We start from the raw sequence: 18,632 nt of genomic DNA on the forward strand, positions 1-18,632 counted from the left end.
CACGTCTGAGTCGGCCTCTTCTCTGGCGGAGCACTACAGTGGAAATGCGTGGAGTTTTCACTAGTGAACCAGATTTAAAAGTCAGTAACTTCATCTTACCACCTCAAAAGAAGTTTATCCTACCAAGTCAAGGACAGGATCATCTCTCCCCTCCCCATAATCGTACCTGGAGGGCATCATATCTCTAAAATCTTCTCCTGGTGGCCAGTCCTTAAGTTTCAACACCATTGGCTCTTTTTCATTTTTCAAGCGGTCTGCAAGGTAACCGGAATTACTGAATTGCTACTGTTCATAACTTGGAAACAGACCAAAATGGATGGCAAATGAGCACTTTAAGCCTTAACAATGCAAATAAAACTTATCTCTGCAAGATCTTCATAACCTGATACATCTGATATACAAATATTATTTTTCAACATTCCCCTCCTGCAAATGGCCAATTATTTTATTTCTACGGTGCCGAGAAATCCATTCATACCCAGGAAGCAGCAAGGGGTAGCAAACTGAAGATCACCAACGAGTTTGTGTTGCAGCCCTGTCTTTTCTAAATGCTTATTCAACTGCTACTTCTTGAGATTTCAGCCACTCCCTTTTGTCTATTCCACATAGGTGGTGTTTTGACAGATCCAATCTCCTCCTATACAGTGTTCTAGAAGAAGTGAGCAGCCCCCCAACTAACGAACAGCAATTTAACAATCAAAGGGCCACAGATTTTAGAAAACCCAGTTTTCTGAGGCCAGCATGAAATAGAAATGACTTACTTTGCTCAGAGAGACTGAAGCTACCTGATGTTCTGTCCAGGGACAGCTAGGGCTAATAGGGCCCACTCTCCCCCACCTCCCCATCTTCTAGGTGACACGTACAGGGTTTAGTCAGAACTGTTTTTTTGTAATAGCACAGTTACCCACTGCAGGTGATGTGAAGGAACCAAGAACCAAGGAGCTCTAATTGAAAAAAATACGTTGACAATTATGAGTAACAGCAATGATAACTATCATTTCACTTCTTGCTGTGTTCCAGTCTCTGCTCAAGTGTTTTAACCATTTAGTCCTTATAACTAAATCCAACATCCCAGTGAGATCTGGCACTATTTAATACTTCTGCTTTTGGATGAGGAAATTGACATATGCCTGAGGCCATCCAGCTATTGAAATTAAACAGCAGAACTGAAACTGGAACCCAGTTTCAAACCTTATATTCATGAGGACTAACATTTGTATAGCGTCCTGTAGTCATCCGAGTCCCATAACCTAGTTTGAACAGGTGCACACTCCAGGAGACAAGAAACAGAGGAAAATACGGGTACAGTGTATGTTCAGGACACCAGTGGCGTCTCAGCATGGGTGGTGTACCAGGGGATCTGGGCAGCAGAATCATCAGTATGGAAAAGGCAGGCTGCGGTGGACTCTGGGCTGCCGTAACCATTTGCAGGCATGAGGAAGTGTGAGCCCCAGAAAGATGCAATTACCAAGCTCACGTACACAGCAAGTACATATCAAGAGTCAGAATTTGAACCCAGGCCTAACTGGAGAGCACACTGTAGTACGTGTGGCCCTCGATCCCCTTTCAAAGGACCTGCTGCCCAGACACGGCTTTGGGGTCTGCGTCAGCTGCAGAGAGCTGTCCTGCCAGGTCATGCCCTCCGTGGGGCACCACCACCTGGAGGCCGAGGGAGATGAGGGGATGAAGGCCCTGACTTTCCCCACTTCAGCCCAGTCTGAGACAATGAGAGGCGATGCCTGCTACAGAGCTCCCTGCCAGGCTGGCTGAGGCTCCGCTGGCCTCTGCCGCAGCCCGCCCCTCTGCCAGCCCGGTCCTGCTTCCTCCCCCATCTCAGACGTTGATCCCCAGGGAAACACCTTATGTCTGAAACCCAACCTTAACCTCTACGTGTGGAAACCCCCATCATGCCCTACTTAGAGTTAGCTAAACCTTTGTTCTAAAGTTCGTTGAAAGTGCGGGCCATAACCTGCAAACGTGGGTAATGGGAAATAAGGAAGCAGATTACAAGGTAAAAATATGTCGTGAAAGAATGAGAATGATAAATGAGCAAAGTTGAATTACTGAGTCTAATAAGAATGAACTGGCCAAGCCCTCCAGTGCGGGTGGGAGCATGAGGCCAGGTGCCTGTGCTGACGAAGGGGTTCTTGCAAACAGTTTACTGACTGGCCAATGCACGGAAAGGGCCCAAGCTCGGCACCAGACACTCAAGCCTCCTTACCACCACCATGCCCCTCGCCCAGGTGAAGCAGGCAGAGACCCCTCGCCCAGGTGAAGCAGGCAGTGACCCCTCGCCCAGGTGAAGCAGGCAGTGACCCCACGCCCAGGTGAAGCAGGCAGTGACCAGGATAACGTGCGTTCAACGGATTCACGTTCTCTGGTACTTTCAGCTCTACCTATCTTGTTAAACATAATGAAGAGGCTATATAAAACCACGAGCTTTGAGTCACAAGCCCTGGCCCTGTGCTCCCCTCCCCTTGGGCACATTTCTGTCACAGGACAGACCTGGAGCCACCTGAAGAAGAGGTGACTAAAACCTCACTCTCTAAGGAACTACAAAGCAATCTGCCTCAGTTCAAAAGCATAAACTTTGTAAAAAGAAAGGGGAAGAGGAGATAAGACACTGATTTTAGACTCCAGAGTCACAGAAAATGCTGTCGCTGCCGCTGGAGGGCCACAGACTGCTGCTACTCCCGTGCCCCCTCCTTTCACATCCTCAACCCCCTTAAAAGGTCTTTAATACATACTCGGAACATCTTCAAATCCATCCCAGAAGTCTCCTACTGTGGCTCCTGTGATGATTTCATTGGTTCTGCAATTAACGAGGTCAACTTCCTGATTTCCAAACTCTTTCCTGAAGGATTCTGGTTTCCAAAGTTCAGTGTTCAGTTTATGATGCACTCCTGACACCATCACTGGCTAAGAGGAGAGAACGAAGACTTTAGTTTGAACTCCCCCAGCTCCGTCCCTTCACCCGAGGCAGCCCTTTCTCAAACAGCTGCTGACGTGTTTCTCTGTGGCTGGTCCCCAGTCTCAGATCCCAAAGTGACAGCTTAGTCCCCTGAGTCACCTGCTACACACACCCCTCAAACTACACTAGTGAGCTTCTAAGAGCAAGGATCACACCTTCCAACTCAGATCCCACTACTCACAGAATACCAATGCCAAGGCCCAGGGCTGGGCAGGGGGTGTGAAGCAGAGACAAAGGCAGCGAGAGCGCCCGGTCCAAAGAGGATGCTGCCTCTGGCCTGCAGCTTATTGCTAGCAGGCAGGGATATGGCCCTGGATTGCCATGTCTTTGGTTATCCAAGACAAGCCACAAATCCTGATCTTTATGTGAAAGAGCCTGACTGAAATACTGGCAACAAGTTCAACTTTTAAAAAACATTATCTAATCTAAACAGAACATGCTGGTGGACTGTATTCGGTCTGTCATTGTCATCGTGAGCAAATCTCGTTAGAACACAGGACTGAAAACAATAATTTTTTTTTGGTTAAATACATACATTTTTCTATTTGGCAATTCCCCAAGTCCTGGCCTTGTCCAAGGGCAAAGTGTTCCTTTAGTGAGGACTCCATTTGGCCCAGAAGAGAAGACAAAGATCCAGAAAACATAAACGAAAACAAGAAGGCAGAGGAGCAGGTCTGCGAAGCCACACGTCTCCTGAACTATCAACCAGACCTTAAGACTGAACATCACTGCCCTTTAAAAAGCAGGCTCCTTCCCCTGGGAGACTACACACCAGTTCCAGGTTGACACCACATGGCTCAGGGCCACCTAAGGTTGTCTTCAGCACAAGGTTCTAATTCATGGAAGAGGGATGCCTGATTTTTATCCTATTTTGTGTAATCCCCCAAACCCCACCAGCCGTAGTCATATTCCCACTTCTCCTATTGAAGTTGATCACACAAGAATCACCAAGAGCCCAGAATGCTCTCATCAAAAATCCAGGGATGACTGACTGGAAGCAATCAGAACCTCATCAGAGAACACAGAAGACATGTCTGTGACTCACAGCCACCCTCTGCTCTAACTGTATCCACAGTAAACAATAAGAAGAGATAAAGTATATGCCATTCATAATCCAGGAAGGGGGCGGGGGGGGGGGGGTTGTCAGGAGTCTACCAAAGGCACCGAGACAGGGATGTGAAGTGGGTTGGAAAGCAGAGGCCCCGCTTACCTGCCCCTGCTTCCAGCACTCCCTGAACACGTTCCAGTTGCTCTTGTTGTTGGGATCCTGCAGGCACAGCAGGCGACTGTCGCACAGCCAGTAGTGAGGAGTGTCGAAGCCCAGGATGCTGGGCTTGATGGTCAGTCCTTGCGGCCGCTTAGATAAATCGGAGCAGGTCTTATTTTGCACCAAAGAGGCGAAGATGTCATCAAGGATTTTTGGTGTATTCTTGAGTCCATTTTCTGTCTGAATTTGAAAAAAAAAAAACACGAGTTGGGGCTTCCCTGGTGGCACAGTGGTTGAGAGTCCGCCTGCCGATGCAGGGGACACGGGTTCGTGCCCCGGTCCGGGAAGATCCCACATGCCGCGGAGCGGCTGGGCCCGTGAGCCATGGCCGCTGAGCCTGCGCGTCCGGAGCCAGTGCTCCGCAACGGGAGAGGCCACAGCAGTGAGAGGCCCGGGTGCCGCAAAAAAAAAAAAAAAAAAAAAAAAAAAAAACACGAGTCTTAAATATGTCATTTCCTACCATCAAAAAACCCATTCCTGGGCTTCCCTGGTGGCGCAGTGGTTGAGAGTCTGCCTGCCAATGCAGGGGACGTGGGTTCATGCCCCAGTCTGGGAAGATCCCACATGCCGCGGAGCGGCTGGGCCCGTGAGCCATGGCCGCTGGACCTGTGCGTCCGGAGCCTGTGCTCCGCAACGGGAGAGGCCACAACAGTGAGAGGCCCGGTACCGCAAAAAAAAAAAAAAAAAAAAACCCATTCCTATTACGGTAGGATGAGCATACATTACATATCCAGGAAAGAAGCTAAGCCACGAGAGAATCTTACCCTCAAAAAGGTAAGTCCTCTTCCTCTGCCTGACATCACAGCTCTCGGAAGTGGGTACAGGAAAAAGTGTTGACAGGTGAAAATGACCCGCCCAGAATTCTAACCATGTGAAGCCCATGTGCCAGTGACACAGCCTCTGTACCCACGAAGGAGAGCATGGGACTCGTCCTGCTTTCTATTTCAGTTTCTCCCTGCTCTAACTCCAATTCATCTTTACGAGGTGGAGTAATAAACAATAAAATAAATGCGTACCTTTCCTGCAGAGGAATTCAAGAGATTTCGGAGGAAACCAGAATTGTTGTTGCTTACAGGTGTCAGAATTGTGCTGTTAAAGGTGTGGAGGACTGTGTTGGATTTGCTCAAGGGGGGTAGGGGTGGAAGGCATTTGATTTCATTCTTTAAAATTGGCATCGTTGGTTGTTTTTCTAAGAACAAATCAAAAACATCCAGATGGAAAAGCATTCTGAAAAGGCAAATCCCTTACGAGCCTTCTACAGACAGAATTACTCTGGAACTTGGTTTTCATTTACTAGAACCCAGAAAACTTAAGAGGATAAACGACATTACTGATATAGACGTGGATTTCCAACTGCTGTTAAAAAAATAAATATCCAATAATATCCAAGGTGATCCTATGGTAAACTGCATTTTTTGTTTGTTTGTTCCTGGTATACAAAATACAATTGATTTTTGTAAATTAACATTGTAACTGTCAACCCTGATAGATATGTTTACAAATACAGATTCTCTTAAGACTTTTCCCATGTATAATTAGATTGCTTAAAAGTACCAACAGTTCTATCCCTTTCTTTCCAATCCTAACATCTCTTTGTTTGTTTACCTTACTGACTTAAATGGCTAAAACTTCCAATACAATGTTTAATAAAGGAGTGAAAGCAGGAATCCTTGTGTCATGCCTGAACACAGAGGGAAACTTAAAAATTACTCAACGAATGAAAAACTTCAATCATAATTTAGGATGTTTGTTGTTAGTTTTATTGTAGAAACTCATTAGATTAAGGACGTTCCCTTCTATTCCTAAGGTTTTTTAAAAAAAAATTATAAATAGGCTTTGAATTTTACTCTTTTTCTGCATCTCTTCACATGACTTTTCCCCGCTTTTTTAATGTTAAAACTACAGCTGCATTTCTGAAGCTCTGCTTGGTCACGCTGTATGATTCTTTTATTTATAGTGCTAAATTCTATTCACTGAGATGTTGTTTAGGATCTTTGCATGAAAGAAACTGATCTGCAATTTTCCTTTCTTTAACACAGCCAGAAAGCAGAATCACCAAAATCCTAGTCTAACTACCTGATTCCAAACCCATGTTCTTTATACTGTCATCAAGCATCCTGAGACAACAGCACAGATGAAAAATATAAAGCTGAAGCCAGGATGTTGCAACTTAGACAAAATAGGAAATACACACAGGGTTAAAGGCAGAAAGGCAAAAACCACTATTAAAACACACATGTCTCAGCCCACTCCATTCTTGCCAGACACAATCTCAACCTTACCTAGAGTTCTATCGTAAGCAGAAGTTCTCTCTCTGGCGCTGCATGTGTGTCAGGTCTCAGGGCGACTACAGGGAACCACTTTCCACTCCACACTACTTCTAACCGCTCTGTTCTCACCGTAACTAAGGCTGCCAGGACCCTCTGGGAACAGACGAAAGTTCTCAGGGAGGCAGGAAACACTCACCCTTGTTTTCCTTGTTGACATTGCCGCTGGTCAGGTCTGCCAGCCAGTTCAAAGGAGATGTGCTGGCTGGACAGGCAGGCTTCACGCTGCTGGCCGGCTTGGACGCAGCCTCCCCACCTACAGCCACGGGCTCCAACACCGAGGGGCTCTGCTGGAGCCCGGCACCAAGAGTCGATTTTTCTCCAACCAAGGAAGTCTGTGGTGAGTGCAGAAGGAGAATCTTGCACAAGCTGAAAAATTACGTTTCCCTTTTCTTACCTTCTCCCCTAACTGCTCACCAGTAAGAGAGAAATATCCAAAACAAAACCACCTAATAGCCCTGGACATCACCACCACTGCAGTAATCTCTCAACAACAGAGCAGAACTATGTAGGAGAGATTTTAATCTTTTAGCTTTTAAGTATTACTAGTAAAAGTATAAGATGCAAGTGAAGAATGTAAATACAGCAAGATATCCACCCCCACCCTCGTATCCCCATCTCATGCTTGTTCATGTCCCTATCACTCCGTTCACCATCTTGCTTTGGAACGCCCAGTTTGTGCCCATCTCCCCTGTGAACTCACCCCTGTATCATGAATAGGCACCCAAAACCCAGTGGCTGAGTGAGTGAATGAATAAATGAGGCAAGGTAGGAAATACAGCTGTGAATTCAGAAGGAAATGGGATGCAGAAAAAAGAAAATGCTCTTTTGATTTAGCATAGTGTAGTAGGCTTTCAAAATTGATGAACGTGGGCTTCCCTGCTGGCGCAGTGGTTGAGAGTCCGCCTGCCGATGCAGGGGACACGGGTTCATGCCCCGGTCCGGGAAGATCCCACATGCCGCGGAGCAGCTGGGCCCGTGAGCCATGGCCGCTGAGCCTGCGCATCCGGAGCCTGTGCTCCGCAGCAGGAGAGGCCACAACAGTGAGAGGCCCGCGTACCGCAAAAAAAAAAATTGATGAACAGCCCTAAAAAGAATTCAAAACATAAACTGAACAACAAAAACTGGACAGACAGATCACACCACTTATTTTTCTATTACTTAAAAAACTGCCTTGACAACTCAGCTAGTGCGTCTATACATACATAAGAAGGAAAAGGGAGAGTCAAATTCCTGTTGTGGTCCAGGCCCTCACTCTACATGTGATATAATTCTGTGATGCCCAATTACCAGCACTGTTTACTATTCCTCTGTTACTGATGAGGAAGCTGAAGCATATATACATCAGTTCATTTGAGCCAAAGTTATACAACTGGAAAGTGGCAGAAAAGGAATTCAAATTCAGTCCTGACTACAAAGATCAAAACTCTTCTACCTATGCCGCCTGCAACACCACAGCTTTATGAAAATGTAAAATAATTTCTGATTACTAAAAGCAATGTGGGATAATGATTACTGGGGTGAGGAAGAAAAAGGGAGACAGTTGGGGGGTAGATGGGATGGTGAAGGTTAAGGGAATGTCACCAGGAAGAGGCATGTGAGCACCAAGGACGTGTACATTTTTTATGTGGAGTGAGAGCTACGTAAAGGTTTGTTTCAGGATTATTTCCTTCAATTCTTCATATATATTATGGGTAAAACATAGTAATTAAAAAATTTGTAAAGCTTATCTGAGTAATTTTTACTATGTAAAACATGAGAAGTTAAAAAACCTATACAAATTTGACAGCAACTTATTAGGTAGACTATAATAGAAAAGGTTTTTGCTTTTTCAAGGAACAAAATTAAAAGCCTACTCAAAGAGGCTACAAACGAGGCCCACAAAAATAATGTGAAACTTGAGAATGGGTCTATAAAGTATCACGTGAACCACGAACTATCTCTTTCCACTGACAGCTCTCCCCATGTTCCTTTCAAATACACTACAGGAATCCTTGGGTTATTTGAAAACAGACAGACAACAAGCACAGGATGGTGAATCTAGCATAAACAGTAATACCTGTTTTATGTCTTCCTTTGAGGCTGGCTTTGAAAAGAGTTTGAACTGCCTGTTTGAACAGGGACAATTTGCCTTTATTCCCCATTTTGCTCTTACAGAATGAACAATGTCTCCAACATCATAGAGGGCTAAAAAAAAGGGCACAGGCAAACATCTGAACAAGGATATTAGGTACTTTCAACCTCAACGTTACAAAACAAAAGCTTATATTTCTAACAGGATAACTTTTTTTTAGCAGCATTTTTTTTTTAGGGTGCTTACAACTCCCCCCTTTACGTCCTAAGTATGCCTTGCCCCAAATGTGCCATTTTCTTTCCTTTTACAAAACTATTTACAAGGCCTTTACCAGAAAGTTTGGGGACATTATTTAATACATTTCTCGACAATTTATGGTACATACTAAAATAAAGTCAGCAAGTGATCGTACTACACAAAGTAAAACCGAACTACCAGCCCCTATGATACCCAAAACACAGGGAAAGGAAAAGCATTGCACCACACAAAATACCTTTTCCAGGAATGATCTGCGTAGGCATGAGGTTCTCTGGTTCATGTATCTGGCTCTTCACACATCTCAGCCATGAGAAAGTCTTGTAGGCAGCGCCTGCAAATAACTGCTTTGTAGTAATTGCTCTTTATGGACGCTGGTCCCAAAAGTTTCAGAAATCCATCAACCACAAATCAATGAAAGGCTTAATTTAAGAGTATAAGGGGCTTGGAGAAGAGTCAAGTCAGTTCTCACCCTGTTGGCAATTTTTCCTCTTCATCCGATAGCAATCCACACACACTCCAAACCCACACCGAGGACACACCCAGTGCAGGTTGAAGATGGTGGTGTCACACACATCACACATTTCTCGAACACCTTTGACAGCTCGCTTCCAAGCAACCTGTCCTACAAAAATCAATAAATCACTTAGTCTTGGGGACGAGAGGGCTCCTGAAATAAAACATGAAGTGGGAGGGGAGCTGATGCCATTCCTCCCTCTCACTGGAGTTCCCATTAACTGTTCAGCCTCCAGAGCCCATCTCAAATCCCCCACCACCGCCATGAAGCCCTCCTGGATTCCTTCAGCACTCCCATCAACTTGTATTTGTACTTCAGACTCAGGCCTCTTCACACTGTACGCAGTCAGGTGCAGTTTTACTTCCCTGTAGGAGACTAAACTCCGTGCAAGCAGAATCCCTGCTCAGGCTGTACCCTATCCCCACACCCCACCCCACCCTCCAAGGAGCTCTGCATAGTAAGTCCTGCTGAGTAAGTCAGTGAAAAAAGCAGCATTAGTTACACAAGCTGGAGTTCGGACACAAATATAAAGGAGCAGTGGTTGTTCACATTTTGGGTCATGAGACCGTCTGAGACCCTAAAGGCAACACGGACCATGCTTTCTCCAAAGGAAAAATAATTGACTCAAATACACAAACCCAACCTTCAGTGTCTAGTGTCAGGTTATTCACAGATGCCCCGAAACCACTCAGACTGCCCATGAAAAACCCCAGGGCGCTGAGGGAAACCTGGTGGGAGCAGCGCATTAACTAGTGGGGGGCACAATGGTCCAAAGTCGGTTCCGTCATAGGCCAGTGTCGGAAACTCAATTTTTAGAGCCAGGAGTGATGCAGGCACCCAGGACCGACTCATACTAACCAAGTAGCGCCAACAGACTGAGGCACAATCACGAATTCTATGAAGCAGCATCTTCTGTTCCAGTGGCCAAACCCCGGAAACTGGAGAGAGGGGCCTTCCAGGACTGGGCAGGAAATCGTACCCCACCCCCTGACCGTGGAGGAGTGCCACATACGGCATTAGAAAGCTTCAAGGAGTAAGAGCAAAGGGAGGACATTTTCCTGCGTCACAGAAAAGCCCAACGTCTGCTGATCAGAAGACTGTTTTCTGTCTGTCTCTCTCTCGAACAAGACAGGATCAATACTGTCACATTCGTGTTCTACGGAGAACATCTTTTCCTAATCCAGTCAGTGGTTACTTCTTTCTTCAGACTGCCCACAAAAGAAATGACTAACTTCAGTTTGCTTTAAGTTAATCCAACTGCTGAGTGAACCTCTGCCGTTTCATTACAATGTGAAAGCTCAGTGCACAATACATAGAACTTGAGGCATTTTACACATGAGATTTTATGAACTTCACCTTGGTCGCTTGGATTAGACTTTTATTAGAGAGCAGTCTTAGATCTCTTAGCCACCTATTTAATGATTATTTGTCATTGAAAAGACAGAATAAATGTATAAAAGCTGAGACCTGCTTCCTAATCTCAGGATCAGAGGGTACCCTCCACCCCCTCTCTAGCGACACCTTGTGGTGGCATCTTTCAGTATCACTCACAGTGAGTTCCTCTCTCCAGCTGACCAGCTTGTCACAGAGGAAATAAAGAGGAACAGGATAATCAAATAGGCAAGGAGGAAACATTAATCACAATTACATCTTTAAGGACACATTTTTCAGACCACTCACCTTGAGCAAAGAAAAAACATCAGTAGCTTAAAACAGCCCCTCCGATTCAGGAAGCTACTAATACATTCCAAAAGATTGTTTTTGCAACCCAGTCATTCATATACTACCTCTAGACCAGTTACTTAAGAACTTTTCTTTAAATCTTCTCTTACTTAAAAGTATACAAGAAGAAAACTTTTGTATCTCTACTGAAAATGGAAAACCAGTATCACTTGTCCTAAATAGATTATAGGAAAAACAACTTTAATACGATTCTTGACTTATCAGAGTCTCTACTACTCCAACAGGACAGTGATTACAAAGCTGCTCTCCACTTTAGCAGGACTCTGGCTGCCCGTGGAGCTCACAGTCCCATACCCCACCTAGATCTGAATTCCCGCTCCTGGGAATGTCAGTTCCCATTCCTTGGACTCTGAGATGTAACAGTGTTCAAACTTATCCAGTAAGTTATTGTTGTGCTTAAGCTAGCTTCAGTTCGTTCCTGGGCCTACGACCAAAGTTCCTAAGCTCAGGATGTGTGGGTGCTTATACTGAAACATATTTGGCTATGCAAAGTCTGAAAAGACATCTACCAGAGGGATGGAAAGGCTTCACTTTTAACTTGCCACCATTTGGAAAAGATAAAATGATGGAACAAAGTGTGAGACTTAAAAAGACAGATGCCCCTTGGTGTTTCTGGCTGGATATCTCACTTCTAAGGGCATACAGACAAGAGGTATGCTGTCCTCTTCGACACCGTACCTTGAGATGTCATGAGGGAGGTCTGGCTCTAATGTGTCACCCACACTGATCTCTGTGGTTTACTGCACACCTGGCTGGAACCTCCAAGTTTTCCCTGAAAACCTTGACTCTAACAGAATCATTTTCATCTGCGCTTGTTCCCATTTTCATGCCTGGGTCCCAGCCTCCTCAGACCCTGATTCAGTAGGTCTAGGGTACAGCCTGTCCATTATCTTCTTTGAAATGTTTTCTTAAGAACCTTTGTCTTAAAATAACCCCCTTTTGGTGAGTCCACACTTGTTGGTAAGGCTATGCAAATTCCACCGCCACCTCACCTTTACCTTTCTTAACAAAAAGTTTAGTAATAGCCCTGAAACAAACCCCACAGATAGATCACTGACTTTGATGAAATCAACAGGCAGAATCTGTTACAAAAGGAAAAATGCAACTTCATTATACCAAAGTCATCTACACTTCTGGGTGAAAATGAAATCCATACAATTAGGACTTAGGTGTCATTTAGGAACAAAAATCAAGTTGGACTCAAAAATCCTACCCCCTAAGAGATGCTCTTACTGTGTGGCTCAATAGTTGACATAGCTTCCTTTTCAGAAATCACCATTTGACAGAAGTGGTCTCCAATGTTGGCCAGGATATACTTTGCTGTGTCCAAATCAGTCCCAACAACATTTTTGGTTAAAGGCAACCACAAGCCAATTGCTTCACTGTCATACTTGTTTGGTGTTAAGAAGCCTTCTACCCGCAATACACCATGTTTGTTGAACTGTAACCTAGAGGGAGTGAAAAAATAAAGAAAACATGTTACATACATGAAATAGTGACTTACGTCTTGTTGTTACTTTTGAAATGTTATTTAAGTCAAGCGTTTCCTTCCCAGTTTTCCATAATCTCCATGGCTAATTGCAGCCCCTTGCTACTTGGCAACATCAATAGAAAGATTTTTAAAACTTCCAAGCTTTCCCCCAAAAGACACGGGGGGTTGGCAGGGAGAGGGAGTTGTGCTTTCCACTCGAACCAAGATCTACTCAGGTCATTTCCAAGGACAGCTACTGAACCTGCCTGACTTGGAACTTAATAGCAAGAATAATCACAAGTCACCACAGAAGTAAACTGGTAACAAACAGAAGGTGACAAATAATCTGACCAAATTTGAACACAACTACGGCTTCAAGAGTAATGCTCGGGAGGGGAAGGCCAACCCTACAACACTGAAGCCATGACCACACAGATCCATGAGGTATTCAACACCCTTAGGAATCCTAGCTACAAATCACCATGCAAGCTTCTGGAATAAGAGGCAGTGTTAGGATGAGCCTCGGTACCTATGAAGGTGGAGCAAAAAGCAGAATATTTTCTCAGCATTCTCTTTCAGCATCTTTGACATCTGCCATGTTTTTCCTAAGGTATGCAATAGTTTTGGACTTATTTAAACACAACATTGTATGTCAATCTAGCTGGAGACACAGAAGTAGACATAAAACACCCGGGGAAATAGGGTATGACCGGTATCGTAACAGTCATTGAGTCATACAGGAGTCAGAGGAAGAAGTGCTGACTACGAGTTCTGTGGGTCTTGTATGAAGAAGACTTCATGTTAGAGACAATAACTAAGCTTGGCCTTGCAAGAAAAACGCAGGGACCTTGATTTCTTTGCTAGTCATTGGGCAGCTGCCGAAACTTTTTTGAGTCCACGAGACACACATAAAGTTGTGCTTTAGGAAAAGCATTTGTCCAGAACTGTGTAGAATGAACTGGAAGGACACTGGGAGTTGCATAACAGATGCAAATGTTTCTGCAAACATTTGTTTGCAAAATGTTTTTGCAAATTTCTAGGAGTCCAAAGGACAGATGCAAGATTTTAATTGATAGCCCAAATTAGAGCTAGGCATAGTTCTAAAAAATAAATTTGGAAGCGATTTCAAATGGGGAGGAGATGGAAACAGGATTTGGCAACCACTGAGACCCTACCCCCTCCCATTTAATCTGCAGAATTTAATGAGAAACAAATTTGATAAGACTAATGACAGTGTCGATCTTCACTCTAAACATCAGGAAAAAAAGGCTTTGCTTTTACAACCATGATATTCTTTTCGCCAGAGAAGTGAGTTTGTTTGAGTTTCTAATACACTGACTTCTGTTAACAGTTATCACAGCTCTAAATGCTATACACACATATTATCATGGTGCTTCTGCAATTTACTCAGGAATGAATGGGACAAACTACCATCTAAAAAACTCTTAAATAAACTCTTCATTAAATAACCCTGAATCTGAAAGTTATCAGCACAGATATAATTATTGATCATTAAAATGCCCGTGCATTTAATTCAGTTCATCAGCAATCTTTAATCCTGATAAAACTAAAGGAGAGGAGAATAGGAAGAAATTAAAGTCATCACTGCTGTTTATGATTAGAACTAGTTGAGACTGAAACTACCTGGATTTCTGGAAAAATGTATGATATGTAAAAGCTCATCTACACCCAGAGCAACACTGCTCAATTATACATCAGAAAGACCAGAAGGCTACCTTTCTCTTCACGCAGGATAGAAGAATTTAAAGAAAATTTGAGTTAAAGAAAAAAAAAACGCAATGTAAAAATGAAAGTTTTTGCCTATAAAAGCAGGAAAGATTTTTTAAAGATACACCGGCTGGCAAAGGTACACGGAGACGGGAATGCTCAAACCTGCCAGTGGGCATGGATGCAGGTGCAACCTTCCTCCAGGGCCATTTGGCAGAACTTATGTATCAAAGCCTTAAAACACACACCTTCTGACCCAGTAATGCCACTTCCAATAACCTTTCCAAAATAAATAATCAGAGATGAGGACAAGCTGATGATCATTTCTGTATTATTTTTAGTGGCAAAAAATACATAATAATCTTAACACCAACAAGGGAATTGGTTAAATGAATTTTCCAACACTGTTATTATGGGTTCTTGCATAGTTATTCAAAAGTATTTGCAAAAAAAGTTAACATGATCAAGTGGTTCCTATTACGAACTGGGAAAGTATGCACTGGAGAAAGTAAAATTCAAAACAGTATATAGGGACTTCCCTGGTGGCGCAGTGCTTTTGAATCTGCCTGCCAATGCAGAGGACACAGGTTTGAGCCCTGGTCCAGGAAGATCTCACATGCCGCAGAGCAACTAAGCCCGTGCACCACAACTACTGAGCCCGCGCTCTAGAGACCACAGGCCACAACTACTGAAGCCCATGCGCCTAGAGCCCATGCACTGCAACAAGAGAAGCCACCGCAATGAGAAGCCCACGTGCCGCAACAAAGAGTAGCCCCCACTTGCTGCAACTAGAGAAAGCCCACGCACAGCAACAAAGACCCAACGAAGCCAAAAATAAATAGATAAATAAATTTATTAAAAAGTATACACAACACACCAAGTAGGTATGCTTGAATATATTTTATGACCACGTAAACACTAAAATGCACTGAAAAGGTAACAGTAGTTATCTGTGGTGGTGTTTTAGAACCTTCAGAATTTTTCTATGTTTGTTACTTTTAAAAATAGAACTTTAGACACCAGGCCACCCTGTGCTCCTCAGGCCACCGCCCTGCCCCTCCAGCAGCTCCGGTCCCCATCGCCGCACGCCAGCCAGGCGGTTCCAGGGATTTGGATGTCCGTGTCTTTGAGGGACCACTACTTCACCTGCCACATGCTTGCAGGATCTTGATTCCCAGGCCAGAGGTCGGGCCCTGTGGTGGGAGCTCCAAGTCCAAACCACCGAACTAACAGAGAACCTCAGACCCCAGGGAATATCGACTGGAGTGAGGCCTCCCAGAGGTCCTCATCTCAGCACCAAGACCCAGCTCTATCCAACTGCCTGCAAACTCCAGTGCTGGACGTCCCAGGCCAAACAACCAGTAAGACAAGAATACAGCACCACCCATCAAAAAAAATGAAACGACAAAAAAATACGTTACGGACGAAGGAGCAGGGTAAAAATCTACAAGACCAAATAAATGAAGACGAAATAGGCAACCTACCTGAAAAAGGATTCAGAGTAATGATAGTAAACATGATCCAAAATCTCGGAAACAGAATGGAGAAAACACAAGAAACATTTAACAAGGATCTAGAAGAACTAAAAAGCAAACAAACAGTGATGAACAACACAATTACTGAAATTAGAAATACTCTAGAAGGAGTCAATAGCAGAATAACTGAGGCAGAAGAACGGATAAGTGAGCTGGAAGGTAAAATGGTGGGAATAACTGCCAGGGAGCAGAAAAAAGAAAAAAGAATGAAGAGAATTGAGGACAGTCTCAGAGACCTCGGGGACACCATTAAATGCACCAACATTCGAATTACAGGGGTCCCAGAGGAAGAGAAAAAGAAAGGGTCTGAGAAAATATCTGAAGACATGACAGTCAAAAACTTCCCTAACATGGGAAAGGAAATAGTCAATCAAGTTCGGGAAGCACCGAGTGTGACACAGGATAAATCCAAAGAGAAACACGCTGAGACACATCAAAAATTAAATACAAAGAAAAATAAATAAAATTAAATACAAAGAAAAATATTAAAAGCAGCAAGGGAAAAGCAACAAATAACATACAAGGGAATCCCCATAAGGTTAACAGCTGATTTTTCAGCAGAAACTCTGCAAGCCAGAAGGGAGTGGCAGGACATATTTAAAGTGATGAAAGGGAAAAACTTACAACCAAGATTACTCTACCCAGCAAGGATCTCATTCAGATTCGATGGAGAAATTAAAACCCTTACAGATAAGCAAAAGTTAAGAGAATTCAGCGTTACCAAACCAGCTTTACAACAAATGCTAAAGAACTTCTCTAGGCAGGAAACACAAGAGAAGGAAAAGACTTACAAAAACAAACCCAAAACAATTAAGAAAATGGTAACAGAAACATACATATCAATAATTGCCTTAAATGTAAATGAATTAAATACTCCAACCAAAAGACAGACCAAATGAATGGATACAAAAACAAGACCCGTACATATGCTGTCTACAAAGTCTCACTTCAGATCTAGGGACACATACAGACTGAAAGTGAGGGGATGGAAAGAGATATTCCATGCAAAGGGAAATCAAAAGAAAGCTGGAGTACCAATTCTCATATCAGACAAAATAGACTTTAAAATAAAGACTATTACAAGAGACAAAGAAGGACACTACATAATAATCAAGGGATCAATCCAAGAAGAAGACATAACAATTATAAATATTTATGCACCCAACACAGGAGTACCTTAATACATAAGGCAAATGCTAACAGCCATAAATGGGGAAATCGACAGTAACACAGTAATAGTAGGGGACTTGAACATCCTACTTTCACCAATGGACAGATGATCCAAACTGAAAATAAATAAGGAAGCACAAAATTTAAATGACACATTAAACAAGATGGACTTAATTGATATTTATAGGATATTCTATCCAAAAACAACAGAATACACTTTCTTCTCAAGTGTTCATGGAACATTCTCCAGGATAGATCATATCTTGGGTCACAAATCAAGCCTTGGTAAATTTAAGAAAATTAAAATCGTACCAAGTAGCTTTTCCGACCACAACACTATGAGTCTAGATATCAATTACAGGAAAAAACCCGTAAAAAATACAAACACATGGAGGCTAAACAATACGCTACTAAATAACTGAGAGATCACTGAGGAAATCAAAAAATAGCTAGAAACAAATGACAATGAAAACAGGACAACCCAAAACCTATGGGATGCAGCAAAAGTAGTTCAAAGAGGGAAGTTTATAGCAATACAATCCTACCTCAACAAAAATCTCAAACAACCTAACCTTACACCTAAAGCAATTAGAGGAAGAAGAACAAAAAACCCCCAAAGTTAGCAGAAGGAAAAATATCATAAAGATCAGATCAGAAATAAATGAAAGAGAAATGAAGGAAAGGACAGCAAAGCTCAATAAAACTAAAAGCTGGCTCCTTGAGAAGATACACAAAATTGATAAACCATTAGCCAGACGCATCAAGAAAAAAAGGGAGAAGACTCACATCAACAGAATTAGAAATGAAAAAGGAGGAGTAACAACTGACACTGCAGAAATACAAAGGATCATGAGAGATGACTACAAGCCAATAAAATGGACCACCTGGAAGAAATAGACAATTTCTTAGAAAAGCACAACCTTTCAAGACTGAACCAGAAAGAAACAGAAAATATCAACAGACCAATCACAAGCACTGAAATTGAAACTGTGATTAAAAATCTTCCAACAAACAAAAGCCCAGGATCAGATGGCTTCACAGGTGAATTCTATCAAACATTTAGAGAAGAGCTAACACCTATCCTTCTCAAACTCTTCCAAAATATAGCAGAGGGAGGAACACTCCCCAACTCATTCTACGAGGCCACCATCACCCTGATACCAAAACCAGACAAAGACGTCACAAAAAAAGAAAACTTCAGGCCAATATCTCTGATGAACACAGATGCAAAAATCCTCAACAAAATACTAGCAAACAGAATCCAACAGCACATTAAAAGGATTATACACCATGATCAAGTAGGGTTTATTCCAGGAATGCAAGGATTCTTCAATATACGCAAATCAATCAATGTGATACACCATATTAACCAATTGAAGGAGAAAAACCATATGGTCATCTCAAGAGATGCAGAAAAAGCTTTTGACAAAATTCAACACACATTTATGATAAAAACTCTCCAGAAAGTGGGCATAGAGGGAACCTATCTCAACATAATAAAGCCCATGTAAGACAAACCCACAGCCAACGTCGTTCTAAATGATGAAAAACTGAAACCATTTCTCAGGGCAACA

General features: G+C 43.1%; 1 protein-coding gene across 8 annotated transcripts in view; it reads right to left on the bottom strand.

The window, feature by feature from the left end:
• The window catches only part of KDM3A (lysine demethylase 3A), a 63,212-nt gene that overhangs the window by 7,641 nt on the left and 36,939 nt on the right, over positions 1–18,632 (bottom strand). For 7 of the 8 annotated variants that reach the window (XR_004521797.2, XR_004521796.2, XM_033838501.2 and 4 more), the window contains 9 exons: positions 12,388–12,602; positions 9,367–9,519; positions 9,133–9,228; positions 8,625–8,752; positions 6,705–6,900; positions 5,255–5,427; positions 4,182–4,418; positions 2,748–2,919; positions 167–254 (listed from right to left, as the gene is read on the bottom strand). Coding sequence is in view for 6 of the 8 variants with exons in the window: in XM_033838501.2 (XP_033694392.1) it covers positions 167–254; positions 2,748–2,919; positions 4,182–4,418; positions 5,255–5,427; positions 6,705–6,900; positions 8,625–8,752; positions 9,133–9,228; positions 9,367–9,519; positions 12,388–12,602 (1,458 nt within the window). In the remaining 2 variants the exon portion in view is untranslated. The remainder of the gene's footprint in view (positions 1–166; positions 255–2,747; positions 2,920–4,181; positions 4,419–5,254; positions 5,428–6,704; positions 6,901–8,624; positions 8,753–9,132; positions 9,229–9,366; positions 9,520–12,387; positions 12,603–18,632) is intronic. The other variant, XM_033838503.2, reaches the window with a different exon arrangement.

The sequence above is a fragment of the Tursiops truncatus genome, chromosome 14 (assembly GCF_011762595.2).
Source record: "Tursiops truncatus isolate mTurTru1 chromosome 14, mTurTru1.mat.Y, whole genome shotgun sequence".
NCBI classification, from domain to species: domain Eukaryota; kingdom Metazoa; phylum Chordata; class Mammalia; order Artiodactyla; family Delphinidae; genus Tursiops; species Tursiops truncatus.